Consider the following 16,052-nt stretch of genomic DNA (forward strand, 5'->3'; position numbering starts at 1 on the left):
GCTGCGCTCTGCACATTCATCATCACTGTACAGAGCGGAGTAGCCGGTGACATCGTCAGCTCCTCTGCTGCGCTCTGCACATTCATCATCACTGTACAGAGCGGAGTAGCCGGTGACGTCGTCAGCTCTTCTGCTGCGCTCTGCACATTCATCATCACTGTACAGAGCAGAGTAGCCGGTGACATCGTCAGCTCTTCTGCTGCGCTCTGCACATTCACCATCACTGTACAGAGCGGAGTAGCCGGTGATGTCGTCAGCTCCTCTGCTGCGCTCTGCACATTCACCATCACTGTACAGAGCGGAGTAGCCGGTGACGTCGTCAGCTCCTCTGCTGCGCTCTGCACATTCATCATCACTGTACAGAGCAGAGTAGCCGGTGACGTCGTCAGCTCCTCTGCTGCGCTCTGCACATTCATCATCACTGTACAGAGCAGAGTAGCCGGTGACGTCGTCAGCTCCTCTGCTGCGCTCTGCACATTCACCATCACTGTACAGAGCGGAGTAGCCGGTGGCATCGTCAGCTCCTCTGCTGCGCTCTGCACATTCCCCATCACTGTACAGAGCGGAGTAGCCGGTGACGTCGTCAGCTCCTCTGCTGCGCTCTGCACATTCACCATCACTGTACAGAGCGGAGTAGCCGGTGACATCTTCAGCTCCTCTGCTGCGCTCTGCACATTCCCCATCACTGTACAGAGCGGAGTAGCCGGTGACATCGTCAGCTCCTCTGCTGCGCTCTGCACATTCACCATCACTGTACAGAGCGGAGTAGCCGGTGACGTCGTCAGCTCCTCTGCTGCGCTCTGCACATTCCCCATCACTGTACAGAGCGGAGTAGCCGGTGACGTCGTCAGCTCCTCTGCTGTGCTCTGCACATTCACCATCACTGTACAGAGCGGAGTAGCCGGTGATGTTGTCAGCTCCTCTGCTGCGCTCTGCACATTCCTCATCACTGTACAGAGCGGAGTAGCCGATGACATCGTCAGCTCCTCTGCTGCGCTCTGCACTTTCATCATCACTGTACAGAGCGGAGTAGCCGGTGACGTCGTCAGCTCCTCTGCTGCGCTCTGCACATTCATCATCACTGTACAGAGCGGAGTAGCCGATGACATCGTCAGCTCCTCTGCTGCGCTCTGCACTTTCATCATCACTGTACAGAGCGGAGTAGCCGGTGACGTCGTCAGCTCCTCTGCTGCGCTCTGCACATTCACCATCACTGTACAGAGCGGAGTAGCCGGTGACATCGTCAGCTCCTCTGCTGCGCTCTGCACATTCATCATCGCTGTACAGAGCGGAGTAGCCGGTGACATCGTCAGCTCCTCTGCTGCGCTCTGCACATTCACCATCACTGTACAGAGCGGAGTAGCCGGTGACATCGTCAGCTCCTCTGCTGCGCTCTGCACATTCACCATCGCTGTACAGAGCGGAGTAGCCGGTGACGTCGTCAGCTCCTCTGCTGCGCTCTACACATTCCCCATCGCTGTACAGAGCGGAGTAGCCGGTGATGTCGTCAGCTCCTCTGCTGCGCTCTGCACATTCATCATCACTGTACAGAGCGGAGTAGCCGGTGACGTCGTCAGCTCCTCTGCTGCGCTCTGCACATTCATCATCACTGTACAGAGCGGAGTAGCCGGTGACATCGTCAGCTCCTCTGCTGTGCTCTGCACATTCACCATCACTGTACAGAGCGGAGTAGCCGGTGACGTCGTCAGCTCCTCTGCTGCACTCTGCACATTCACCATCACTGTACAGAGCGGAGTAGCCGGTGATGTCGTCAGCTCCTCTGCTGCGCTCTGCACATTCATCATCACTGTACAGAGCGGAGTAGCCGGTGATGTCGTCAGCTCCTCTGCTGCGCTCTGCACATTCCCCATCACTGTACAGAGCGGAGTAGCCGGTGACGTCGTCAGCTCCTCTGCTGCGCTCTGCACATTCATCATCACTGTACAGAGCGGAGTAGCCGGTGACATCGTCAGCTCCTCTGCTGCGCTCTGCACATTCATCATCACTGTACAGAGCGGAGTAGCCGGTGACATCGTCAGCTCCTCTGCTGCGCTCTGCACATTCACCATCACTGTACAGAGCGGAGTAGCCGGTGACATCGTCAGCTCCTCTGCTGCGCTCTGCACATTCATCATCACTGTACAGAGCGGAGTAGCCGGTGACATCGTCAGCTCCTCTGCTGCGCTCTGCACATTCACCATCACTGTACAGAGCGGAGTAGCCAGTGACATCGTCAGCTCCTCTGCTGCGCTCTGCACATTCACCATCACTGTACAGAGCCGAGTAGCCGGTGACGTCGTCAGCTCCTCTGCTGCGCTCTGCACATTCATCATCACTGTACAGAGCGGAGTAGCCGGTGACATCGTCAGCTCCTCTGCTGCGCTCTGCACATTCACCATCACTGTACAGAGCGGAGTAGCCGGTGACGTCGTCAGCTCCTCTGCTGCGCTCTGCACATTCACCATCACTGTACAGAGCGGAGTAGCCGGTGACGTCGTCAGCTCCTCTGCTGCGCTCTGCACATTCCCCATCACTGTACAGAGCGGAGTAGCCGGTGACGTCGTCAGCTCCTCTGCTGTGCTCTGCACATTCACCATCACTGTACAGAGCGGAGTAGCCGGTGATGTTGTCAGCTCCTCTGCTGCGCTCTGCACATTCCTCATCACTGTACAGAGCGGAGTAGCCGATGACATCGTCAGCTCCTCTGCTGCGCTCTGCACTTTCATCATCACTGTACAGAGCGGAGTAGCCGGTGACGTCGTCAGCTCCTCTGCTGCGCTCTGCACATTCATCATCACTGTACAGAGCGGAGTAGCCGATGACATCGTCAGCTCCTCTGCTGCGCTCTGCACTTTCATCATCACTGTACAGAGCGGAGTAGCCGGTGACGTCGTCAGCTCCTCTGCTGCGCTCTGCACATTCACCATCACTGTACAGAGCGGAGTAGCCGGTGACATCGTCAGCTCCTCTGCTGCGCTCTGCACATTCATCATCGCTGTACAGAGCGGAGTAGCCGGTGACATCGTCAGCTCCTCTGCTGCGCTCTGCACATTCACCATCACTGTACAGAGCGGAGTAGCCGGTGACATCGTCAGCTCCTCTGCTGCGCTCTGCACATTCACCATCGCTGTACAGAGCGGAGTAGCCGGTGACGTCGTCAGCTCCTCTGCTGCGCTCTACACATTCCCCATCGCTGTACAGAGCGGAGTAGCCGGTGATGTCGTCAGCTCCTCTGCTGCGCTCTGCACATTCATCATCACTGTACAGAGCGGAGTAGCCGGTGACGTCGTCAGCTCCTCTGCTGCGCTCTGCACATTCATCATCACTGTACAGAGCGGAGTAGCCGGTGACATCGTCAGCTCCTCTGCTGTGCTCTGCACATTCACCATCACTGTACAGAGCGGAGTAGCCGGTGACGTCGTCAGCTCCTCTGCTGCACTCTGCACATTCACCATCACTGTACAGAGCGGAGTAGCCGGTGATGTCGTCAGCTCCTCTGCTGCGCTCTGCACATTCATCATCACTGTACAGAGCGGAGTAGCCGGTGATGTCGTCAGCTCCTCTGCTGCGCTCTGCACATTCCCCATCACTGTACAGAGCGGAGTAGCCGGTGACGTCGTCAGCTCCTCTGCTGCGCTCTGCACATTCATCATCACTGTACAGAGCGGAGTAGCCGGTGACATCGTCAGCTCCTCTGCTGCGCTCTGCACATTCATCATCACTGTACAGAGCGGAGTAGCCGGTGACATCGTCAGCTCCTCTGCTGCGCTCTGCACATTCACCATCACTGTACAGAGCGGAGTAGCCGGCGACGTCGTCAGCTCCTCTGCTGCGCTCTGCACATTCCCCATCACTGTACAGAGCGGAGTAGCCGGCGACGTCGTCAGCTCCTCTGCTGCGCTCTGCACATTCATCATCACTGTACAGAGCGGAGTAGCCGGTGACGTCGTCAGCTGCTCTGCTGCGCTCTGCACACTGAACACTTGCTGAGCTCAACCTCTGCAGAGCGCAGCAGCTGGAGATGACGACTGCTGTGCTGGATTCCGGCTGTGACACCACTTTGGGGATTTACCTTCCTTTCTTGATGGTTTCTCTTCCCAGCAGCGGTCCCAGTACTGGGTCCACGCTCTCCTCTAAATTTTCGATCAGCACCACGTCCCCACCGGCCAGCGCATGCTCCAGGGTGTCCAGGTACCTGCATACAGACGGAGACATCATCGCACTGGCAGTAACTGTCCGCTCATCACCTCCATCTTGGCACCTTAGAGGGACATTCCCACCACTTGGATACGCACCCTCTTTGCCCGATCCGGATCACTCGCAGTTCTTCTCCATACTTGTTCTTGATCCACTTGATCCCCTGCAGCTGTGGGTCCACCATGAGCGGCCATCGCTCGCAGCTGGTGAGGATGGTGGCATTCTCCGTGGACATGCGGTCGGCAGGGAGGCCCTCGTTCTGCCAGGCTGCGATGTCGGCGTCGTCGGTGAGCATGGTCAGGGGGTCCAGAGACTCCGTCACTGGGATGGGGACCTGGAGACAGAGCGGAGGTAGTGACCCGCAGAGGATGGGGGATCCTCATGTGTTCCTCAGCAGTGAGGCGGTTATTTTTCTGATGCCGGCGTGGCAGCATAGCCCCCGGCTGTGAGACACAGATGCAGCTCTGGATGTGACCAGAGGACATCTTCTATGTGGACACAGAGGTGCGGGCAGGACGTGATGGCGGCGGGGGAGCTCACCTTCAGCTGCCCCAGGTACGGTTTCCAGGTCTTATCCATGAGGTCCTGCCGGTATTTCTTGGTGAAGTAGCCGAGGTAGGAGACGAAGGCGGTGATGACCAGGACGTCCCCGCACAGGGTGCTCTCCTGGAGCTTGAAGTTCCTGACGGCTTCGGCCCATCTGACGTTCTCTGAGGCGAGTCCTCCCACCTACACCGGGGGCGCAGAATAAGTGCGGGGAGTTTGGAGAGAAATGGCGGGTAACCCGGGCACCATAATTTATAGGAAGGCAAAATTTCATCTTCACACACCTTCTCCTTCAAGTGTGCAGTGAGTGCCACCTGTAGCTGCCTATGCAGAGCGCAGCAGGAGATAATAGTTTGCCACTGTCTGTTGCGCTCTGCATTGGCAGCGATTGAAAGGGCAAAGCTCAACATAATGAAGTGGAGCTTTGTCCTCTGGGTCACTGCCTATGCAGAGTGCTGGAACCAATGACAAACTCCTCTCGCCTCCTGTGCTCTGCATAACAGCGATAGACAGAACAGACAATGAGCAGCTAATGAATGAGGGCAACAGTGAATTAAGTCCATGTCAGAGTTAGGTTTAGGTCAAGAGTAAAGCCCGCTTTACACGCTTCATTATATCTCACAATCCGTCGTCGGGGTCAAGTTGTAAGTGACGCACATCCGGCATCGTTCGTGACGTATTTGCGTGTGACACCTACGTGCGATCAGGATTGAACGCAAATACGGTGATCGCATACACGTCGTTTATTCCTCATACATTGGACGTTTTGTTGTATGAACCTAGTGAATTGTAACGTGTGACATCCCTCATACGATTTTGGTGTCTGATGCTATGTGCGCAGGTGTGCGCTCTGCACCGCAGCTTAAAAAAGGTCCGCTTCAGAGCGCAGCTGAAAAGCGCCTCACAATGTCTGTCATTCACTAATCTCTGTCAGTCTATCCCTCTTACCCCCTCTCTCATACTCACCGATCCCCGATCCCCGGCTCTGCACGGCGTTCACACTGCTCCGGCGGCTTTTACTATTTTGAAAAAGCCGGCCGCTCATTAAACAATCTCGTATTCCCTGCTTTCCACGCCATGATTGGTTGCAGTGAGACACGCCCCCACGCAGAGTGACAGGTGTCTCACTACAACCAATCACAGCAGCCGGTGGGCGTGTCTATACTGTGCAGTGAAATAAATAATTAAATATTTAAAAAAAACGGCGTGCGGTCCCCCCCAATTTTAAAACCAGCCAGATAAAGCCATACGGCTGAAGGCTGGTATTCTCAGGATGGGGAGCTCCACGTTATGGGGAGCCCCCCAGCCTAACAATATCAGCCAGCAGCCGCCCAGAATTGCCGCAATAACTCCGAGATTAATCATCAGCTCCACGCAGCGACTGAAGACAGCCGCGCGATCAGCTGTGCTGTCACTGAGGTTACCCGCGGCCATCGCTGTATCCAGTGACAGTGGGTAACCTCAGTGACAGCTCAGCTGATCGCGCTACTCACCTCAGTTGCTGCATGGAGGTGATAGGAGCGGCGGTGAGTAGCGCGATCAGCTGAGCTGTCACTGAGGTTACCCGCGGCCATCGCTGTATCCAGTGACAGCGGGTAACCTCAGTGACAGCTCAGCTGATCGCGCTATCCCTTCATTAGCTGCGTGGAGCTGACAGGAGCGGCGGTGTCTTCTGCAGCTCCGGTCACCTCCATGCAGCAGCGCTGTAAGCGACGCTGGACCATCCTGGATTACGCCGGACAAGGAGGGCTTTGTCGGGCTTATTAAAGTGGTGAACCAGGGTATATGTTTGTGTTTTTTATTTCTAACAAAGGATTTTTCGGGTGTGTGTGTTTATTTACTGTCACTTACAGATTAATCATGGAAGGTATGTCGGGGAGACGCCTGACATGATTAATCTAGGATTTAGTGGCAGCTATGGGCTGCCAATAACTCCTTATTACCCCGATTGCCAACGCACCAGGGCAAATCGGGAAGAGCCGGGTACAGTCCCAGAACTGTCGCATCTAATGGATGCAGCCATTCTGGGCGGCTGCTGACTGATATTGTTAGGCTGGGGGGCTCCCCATAACGTGGAGCTCCCCATCCTGAGAATACCAGCCTTCAGTCGTATGGCTTTATCTGGCTGGTTTTAAAATTGGGGGGGACCGCACGCCGTTTTTTTTAATTATTTATTTATTTCACTGCACAGTATAGACACGCCCACCAGCTGCTGTGATTGGGTGCAGTGAGACACCTGTCACTCAGCGCAGGGGCGTGTCTCACTGCAACCAATCATAGGCGCCTGTGGGCAGGGAAAGCAGGGAATACGAGATTGTTTAATGAGCGGCCGGCTTTTTCAAAATAGTAAAAGCCGCCGGAGCAGTGTGAATGCCGTGCAGCGCCGGGGATCGGTGAGTATGAGAAAGGGCTGCTCAATTCAGTTACTCAGGAGTTTAGCGGTCACCGGTGTGTCCTTCACAGGTGACCACTAATCAGGACGCGGCACAGACAGAGCCGCGGCATGACAATGAAGTCGGGTGAAGTTAACCTGAGTTCATTCTGATTGTGCGGCTCTGTCTGTGTCTGCTGTCAGCGGCCATTCAGCTCTGCTACATGGCTGTCTGTGTCTGCTGTCATCTGCCATTCAGCTCTGCTACATGGCTGTCTGTGTCTGCTATCATCTGCCATTCAGCTCTGCTACATGGCTGTCTGTGTCTGCTGTCATCTGCCATTCAGCTCTGCTACATGGCTGTCTGTGGCTGCTGTCATCTGCCATTCAGCTCTGCTACATGGCTGTCTGTGTCTGCTGTTAGCGGCCATGTAGCAGAGCTGAATGGCAGATGACATAGTAAAAACGCATCCCTACACATTACACACGCTTGGCAAGTCAATAAATAAAAAAAAAAAAAAGGTGCCCAATGCATACGTCACAGAACACATGATCTAAAGGATCGCACACAAAATTGATCAATTTAACATAGACTGCTAACGCTCGTGTGACAGCAAATGAACGACCTACGTGCGATCTCATTAAATCGCATATGCGACCTGGGCGTGTCACATCGCATACGAGATCGCACACCTAATTGTAAGGTGTAAAGCAGGCTTTAGACTAAAGGATTGGGTTATAGCTACGGTCAGGCTTAGGGTTAGTCTTTAGGCTGTTGATTGGCTTAGACTCAGGGCTAAGTTTAAGCTTAGAGCTCAGCTTTAGCATAGGGTTAAAGATAGGACTACAGTTAATCTTACAGTTAGGCTTAGGCTTAGCTTTAGGGCTAGGGTTTGAGTTCATCATAGGGACAGGGTTAAGCTTAGATTTACGGCTAGGGTTAGTTTCAGAGCTTGGGACTGGGTTAGGTTTAGGGCTAATGATAGGATTAGGCTTCAGGTTAGCCTTAGGGTTTGGGACTGGGTTAGGTTTAGGGCTAATGATAGGATTAGGCTTCAGGTTAGCCTTAGGGCTTGGGACTGGGTTAGGTTTAGGGCTAATGATAGGATTAGGCTTCAGGTTAGGATTAGGGCTAGGGATTGGGTTAGGTTTAGGGCTAAGGATAGGATTAGGCTTCAGGTAAGCCTTAGGGCTAGGGATTGGGTTTGGTTTAGGGCTAAGGCTCACGGTAATAAAATTGTTACATAAAAAATAAAATACAAACTCTGTAAACATATAACTTTTTCATTTTTGAAATATAAGTAAAAGGAAGAAAAAAAATTAGGAAGTTAAACTGGAAATCGGAAATTAGCAAGTTAAACTGGAAATCGGAAATTAGGCAGTTAAACTAGGAAGCTAAACTGGAAATCGGAAATTAGGAAGTTAAACTAGGAAGTTAAACTGGAAATCGGAAATTAGGAAGTTAAACTAGGAAGTTAAACTGGAAATCGGAAATTAGGAAGTTAAACTAGGAAGTTAAACTGGAAATCGGAAATTAGGAAGTTAAACTAGGAAGTTAAACTGGAAATCGGAAATTAGGAAGTTAAACTAGGAAGTTAAACTGGAAATCGGAAATTAGGAAGTTAAACTAGGAAGTTAAACTGGAAATCGGAAATTAGGAAGTTAAACTAGGAAGTTAAACTGGAAATCGGAAATTAGGAAGTTAAACTAGGAAGTTATACTGGAAGTCGGAAATTAGGAAGTTAAACTAGGAAGTTAAACTGGAAATCGGAAATTAGGAAGTTAAACTAGGAAGTTAAACTAGAAGTTAAACAGGGGGATAATACGTTTGATACCCGACTGGTGGAGAAAAGTTAGGGAGCGATAATGGAAGAAATAACCAGATATTTAGTAAAAATTATTTCATTTTTTCTACTCTTATTAGAGGAAAAATGTTCTCTAGCTGTCAGGTACAAATCACGGCAATATGTCTGTATCTCTCTCAGTGACCGCAGGTGACTGTCGACACAAGAGCAGAGACACAACGACCGCACATGACACTGACCAGACGGTTGGCAAGAGAGATGGTGAGGGCCGTGGCGTCCGCCTCCTGCTGACATTTCAGCTTGTCCGCCGTTGCCTTCTCAAATTTTGTCGTCAGTTTGGCAAGATTTTCATTCAGGAGCTGAGAAGTAAGAACATGGAAACAGTCAGGAATATGTGGCCGAGGAGATACACTGGGGTAGTGTAGGACGTGTCTTACGGCTATTTTGGCTTTGATGGTGGCCAGCTTCTCTTCTGCGGCAGCCAGGTCAGCGTTGGCTTTGCTCAGGGCTTGGCGTTTGGGCTCCACCTCACAGAAGACCTCGTAGAACCGGACGATGTTGATCACCCAGGAGCAGAGCCCGGCCGCAGCGAGGGATTTGGAGGCGATGAATTCGGGCTTGAACTCGGTGTCGTTCAGGTACGGCTGAATGGCTTTTATGCAGTTCTCATGAATATTCTCCTTATTGAAATTGATTAGGGAGTCCAGGAAGCCATCCACTTTGCCCATGACCACTCTGGCGGCTTTCCAGCTCCTGTCCTTTGGGACTCTGCCACCTGGGGCTGTGAGGACCATGACGGCTGCCGTGACATTGGTGACGGCTGAAGGTGGGGAACCGAAAGACTTCAGCTCCGTCAGATTGTTCTGTCAAGACAGATAAGTAGATTAATGCAAAACCAGAGACCTCGGGGGACACGGATGCCACCCCTCCATGCTGAGGACAAATAGTGGTACCTTGTTGAGGGTGTTTAGGGCTTCCTGAGCTGCCACTAAAGCCGGTTCAGCTTTGGCCAAATCCGTCTCGCAGTCCCTCTGCTTCTTCCCGACCTCCTCTGCGATGACGGCCACCTTCTTTTCCTCTTCATCAGCTATGGCTTTCTCCTTGCCCACCTTCTCGGTCTCCACCCCGACCACCTGGATGAGTTTATCCGCGTCCTCATTCTTCTGCTTTAGCTCCACTTCTTGGGCTGCAAGTTTGGCTTTCAGTTCATCCACCTGTAACGGGAGACATTGGTATCATCTCACAGGTAATTTGGCCCCTGTTGGAGCCCATATCCCTGACTTTGGCCCCCACATGGCTCCAAATGTATTTTTCAAGTGTCTCTGAGCTTGTGGGTGAAGACTAGCAACTATGGTGTCCTCTATATACAGAGCACATACATGACGGAGTCATGTCTCAATGTAGCACACATTCAGAATCAGCAGCAGCATGGAGGACATTATACAGCAGCATGGAGGACATTATACAGCAGCATGGAGGACATTATACACCAGCATGGAGGACATTCTACAGCAGCATGGAGGACATTATACAGAAGCATGGAGGACATTATACAGAAGCATGGAGGACATTATACAGCAGCATGGAGGACATTATACAGAAGCATGGAGGACATTATACAGCAGCAGCATGGAGGACATTATACAGCAGCAGCATGGAGGACATTATAGAGCAGCATGGAGGACATTATACACCAGCATGGAGGACATTCTATAGCAGCATGGAGGACATTATACAGAAGCATGGAGGACATTATACACCAGCATGGAGGACATTATACACCAGCATGGAGGACATTATACAGAAGCATGGAGGACATTATACAGCAGCAACATGGAGGACATTATAGAGCAGCAAGGAGGACATTATACAGCAATACTGAGCAGTGTAGCTGTGAATCCAGTACTGGGCTGAGATAAAACACTTAGAAAGCAGCAACATGGAGGACATTATCCAGCAATACTGAGCAGTGTAGATGTCAGTCCAGTACTGGGCTGATATACAGTGCCTTGCGAAAGTATTCGGCCCCCTTGAATTGTTCAACCTTATCCCACATTTCAGGCTTCAAATGTAAAGGTAAAAATGTTAAAGGAGTTGTCCGACATTAGCTTACGAAACATTTTTGAGTTTATCTGTGCTGTATTGTCATATAAAACACACCTACATTGTTATTTTTTTATTTTCTAACTTTTGTTCCTCTTGAATTATCCCTTTATTCTGTGCAGCTCCTTGATTACATTTAGCTCCAGCAAACATGATAACTTCCTGTGCCAAACCTCCCAGTCACAGCTGGCACCGCCCAGCCTCAGTGTCCAGCCCCTCCCCCTGCCCGCCCTCAGTGTCCAGGCTCGCCCCCTGCCCGCCCTCAGTGTCCAGCCTCGCCCCCTGCCCGCCCCCTGCACACACATTCACTGTCAGTATTCTGCCCCAGCACCTGACCTGTTATCACACTAGCATTGGAAATAACAGCCCCACATCGGGCTCTGCACCACACACACACACACACATCAGGCTCTGCGCCCCCCCCACACACAACGGGCTCTGCGACCCCCACACACATCGACCTCTGCGGCCCCCACACGCATCGGGCTCTGCAAACCCCCCCACACACACACACACAAACGGCGCTCTGTACCGACACCCCCCACCACCATCATTCTGTACTGACCCCTACCCCCATAGGGAACACATGTAGGCTACATTCTCATGACCGTTCCATTTTTGCGGTCCGCAAACAAACGGTCCGGTTTTTTCACGGATGCATCCGTGTGCCTTCCGTTTTTTTGCGGACCGCAAAAAACGGAAGCAGCAAGAAAGATAAATAGATGAGTAGATATAGAGATGGATAGATAGATCTAGAGACAGAGATAGAGGGATGAATGAATAGGATAGATAGATAGCTGAGAAAGACCTATATAATGTCCCACTCCCCTGCATATTCTAAGCTGGCACCATTTAGTGACTTTCATGTGGCAGTAAAGGGTGCTTAGCCTTGTATTTAGCCAAAAAATAAATAATTAAAAAAAAAAACAAAGTGAAGTCCCCCCTATCTTTTGTAGCCAGCTAGGGTAAAGCAGACAGCTGCAGCCTGCAGACCACAGCTGGCAGCTTCACCTTGGCTGATAATCCAAAACTGAGGGCACCCCACACTGTTATTTTACATTATATAAATAATTTAAAACAAAAAACACGGGGGCCCCCCCAAATTGGATCACCAGCCGAGGTAAAGCAGACAGCTGTGGTCTGGTATTCTCAGACTAGGGAGGTCTACTGTTATTGGACACTCCCCAGCCTAAAAATAGCAGGCTGCAGCCACGCCAGAAGTGGCGCATCCATTAGATGTGCCAATCCTGGCGCTTCGCCCCAACTCATCCCGTTGCCCTAGTGCGGTGGCAAACGAGGTAATATACGGGGTTGATACCAGATGTTTAATGTCACCTGGCATCAAGCCCAGCAGTTGGTGATGTCACGCGTTTATCAGATACCCGACATCACCAACCCAGTTAGTAATAAAAAAAAAATAGACAACAAAAAAAGTTTTATTTGAAAAAACACTCCCCACATTCCCTCTTTCACCAATTTATTGAAAAGAACAATAAAATCAGGGTCCGGCGTAATCCAATAAGGGGGTCCCATGACATCCGTACCATAGTCACTGTCCCAGTCAATGAAGAACAGAATGTTCCCCATTGGCTGGGAGAGTAGTGCAGTGACCTGAGCTAACATCAATCGGTCAGCCAAAGTCACTGCAGGGGATGGTGAGCGCTGCTGTCAGGAGGTTAGATGAGATCATTACCTGCTGTGACGATCTCCTGCACTGCTGACGTAAGCGCCGTCACTGCCTTCTATGCCCGCCGCGTTGACAGTGAAGAATTGGAGCCCGTGACATCACCGCTAGTGACAGTCTCGGGCCGCCCGCGAGACGTGACGTGAGAACGCGGCGGGCATAAAAGGCAGTGACAGCGCTGACGTCGGCAGAGCAGGAGATCGTCACTGCAGATAATGATCTCATCTAAGCTCCTGCCAGCAGCGCTCGTCATTCCCGCGGCTGCACGCACTGTGAGAAGCTGCTGATACACTGCAGTGCGAGCAGCCGCGGGGCTGTAGCGGGACACAGACTGCACGGGCACTCCTGCTATCCTAAGCACTGGGGCCTGGTGCTGGCGGTGACACCATGGGTGGGGAGAGTACGGGGTGCGGGGGAATGTGTGGGAGGGAGCAGGGAAGGGGGGCGGGGACTCCACGCACTGTACCCACCCAGCAGGGCGGCAACAAGCTGTTCCAGATTTGCATGTCAACATGGTCCTGCCCATGTTGACATGAAATGACCGAAAGCAGAAGGAGCGGTCACATGACCGCTCTGAGCCGGGGGAGAGGGGCTGACAGCAGGGCAGGTAAGTGCTCACTATCTACTTACCTGCCCCAATGTAGCCCAATAGGGAAATAATGAAAAAAAGTCAAAATAAGCCGGATAACCCCTTTAATGTTCTGGTGAAGAATCTACAACAAGTGGGACACAATTGTGAAGATAAACAAAATTTATTGCTTATTTTAAACTTTTGTAAAAAATAAATAACTGAAGATTGGTGCGTGCAATATTATTCATCCCCTTTACTTTCAGTGCAGCAAATTCACTCCAGAAGATCATTGAGGATCTCTGAATGATGCAATGTTGTCCTAAATGACTGATGATGATAAATATAAGCCCCTGTGTGTAATCAAGTCTCCGTATAAATGCCCCTGCTCTGTGATAGTCTCAGGGTTCTGTGTAAAGTGCAGAGAGCATCATGAAGACCAAGGAACACAACAGGCAGGTCCATGACACTGTTGTGGAGACGTTTAAAGCTGGATTTAGTTACAAAAAGATTTCCACAACTTTAAACATCCCAAGAAGTCTTGTGCAAGCGATCATATTGAAATGGAAGGAGAATCATACCACTGCAAATCTACAAAGACCCGGCCGTCCATCCAAACGGTCATCTCAAACAAGGAGAAGACTGATCAGAGATGCAGCCAAGAGGCCCAGGATCCCTCTGGATGATCTGCAGAGATCTACAGCTGAGGTGGGAGAGTCTGTCCATAGCACAACAATCAGTCGTACACTGCACAAATCTGGCCTTTATGGAAGAGTGGCAAGAAGAAAGCCATTTCTCAAAGATATCCATAAAAACTGTTGTTTAAAGTTTGCCACAAGCCACCTGGAGACCCCAAACATGTGGACGAAGGGGCTCTGCTCAGAGGAAACCAAAACCAAACTGTGGGCACAATGCCAAACGATATGTAACAGCAACACAGCTCATAACCCTGAACACACCATCCCCACTGTCAAACATGGTGGTGGCAGCATCATGGTTTGGGCCTGCTTTTCTTCAGCAGGGACAGGGGAGATGGTAAAATTGATGGGAAGATGGATGGAGCCAAATATACCTGTTGGAGTCTGCAAAAGACCTGAGACTGGGACGGAGATTTGTCTTCCAACAAGACAATGATCCCAAGCATAAAGCAAAATCTACAATGGAATGGTTCACAAATAACCGTATCCAGGTGTTAGAATGGCCAAGTCACAGTCCAGACCTGAACCCAATCGAGAACCTGTGGAAAGAGCTAAAAACTGCAAACAGCTGGAGCTGAGTGAGGTTGGATGGAGGCGTTTGCGAACAGCAAAGGAAGAATGGGCGAGAATTTCAGCCTCTCCATGTGCAAAACTGATAGACACATCCCCCAAGAGACTTGTGCTGTAATCACAGCAACAGGGGGCGCTACAAAAGTATTAACTTACAGGGGATGAATAATATTGCACACCCCAGTTTTCAGTTTATTATTATTTATAAAAGTTTAAAATAAGCAATAAATTTCCTTCATCTTCACAATTGTGTCCACTTGTTCTGGATTCTTCACCAGAACATTAACATTTCTATCTTTATGTTTGAAGCCTGAAATGTGGGAAAAAGTTGAAAAATTCAAGGGGGGGGGGGCGAATACTTTCACAAGGCACTGTAAAACACTTGTTAGAGAGCAGCAGCATGGAGGACATTATACAGCAGCATGGAGGACATTATACAGCAGCATGGAGGACATTATACAGCAGCATGGAGGACATTATACAGCAGCATGGAGGACATTATACAGCAGCATGGAGGACATTATACAGTACTATTGATATCTTTAAAGCTTCTGGAGATATTAATGACTATTTCACGGCTGCTGATGAGGCCTCATCACGCTTCCTCTATTGTCCGTACGGTAAGCGCTGGTGTAAGCACAATGTGCTGCGATTTTAACAATTACCCTGGAAACGTTCCTCTAAACCTAGAGAGACCACTTTGAGATTGAATGTTGTTTGTGGAGATATCAGGTGCGGGGAGCGTCATGGCCGGCGGCAGCGGAGAGGCGGCGGTCATATATCATGAGATTAAAAGGGTAGAGAGTCGCATGGGACCAGCCTCACGGCCGCACGGCATTGCTCGGGCAATTATTAGGAGCAGACGTCGGCTGCACATGGGCTCGAGGGGTTATAGAGGTTCTGGAACGCAATAGATTACAGGGACTGATAAGGACAGAATTAAAGGGAAGGAGCCATCAAAAAAAAAATGTACAGTATTAAAGTTTTACTGCTTTGTTTAAATAAAATTATTTGTTTTTAACATTAGAACTACTGAGGTAGTCATTTTGACTACTTTGCACCATGTATTTCTATATAGGTGTCACGAGTCCAGTAGTTCTAGTGTTAAATTGAGCAAAATATAAATAAATAATTTAAAAAGTTTGATATTTCCCACTCTTAAACACTAGGGGGAGCAGCTGCTGAAAACCTAGTGTACAACCAGCTCACATTACAGCTGCAGTAAAAGTGGGCGGAGTCTGCTCTCCTGTGTGTGATGTCACCTTCCTCCCCTTTGGATCACAGTGCGGAGCCACCTGAACTGTGGAGTCACTGAGGACCGCTGGCATAGTGCTCCACTGTATACTGTAATGATGATGAGGTAAGAAAAAGGACCGCACTCCTTCGCTGTGCTGGAAACATTATTCAGACAGGTGCAAGGTAAAAAGCTGGAGGCAACCTGTATGCATACCTCCCAACCGTCCCGGATACAGCGGGACTATCACGCTTTGCATTGTTTGTCCCATTGCCA

General features: G+C 50.6%; 1 protein-coding gene across 1 annotated transcript in view; it reads right to left on the reverse strand.

Moving 5' to 3' along the window:
* DNAH9 (dynein axonemal heavy chain 9) overlaps positions 1-16,052 on the reverse strand; it is a 324,201-nt gene that overhangs the window by 56,508 nt on the left and 251,641 nt on the right. The window contains 6 exon segments of the mRNA XM_075351461.1: positions 4,073-4,195; positions 4,296-4,531; positions 4,738-4,926; positions 9,159-9,278; positions 9,357-9,782; positions 9,873-10,133. Coding sequence (XP_075207576.1) covers positions 4,073-4,195; positions 4,296-4,531; positions 4,738-4,926; positions 9,159-9,278; positions 9,357-9,782; positions 9,873-10,133 — 1,355 coding nt within the window.

This window comes from Anomaloglossus baeobatrachus, chromosome 5, assembly GCF_048569485.1.
Source record: "Anomaloglossus baeobatrachus isolate aAnoBae1 chromosome 5, aAnoBae1.hap1, whole genome shotgun sequence".
In the NCBI taxonomy this organism is placed as follows: Eukaryota; Metazoa; Chordata; class Amphibia; order Anura; family Aromobatidae; genus Anomaloglossus; species Anomaloglossus baeobatrachus.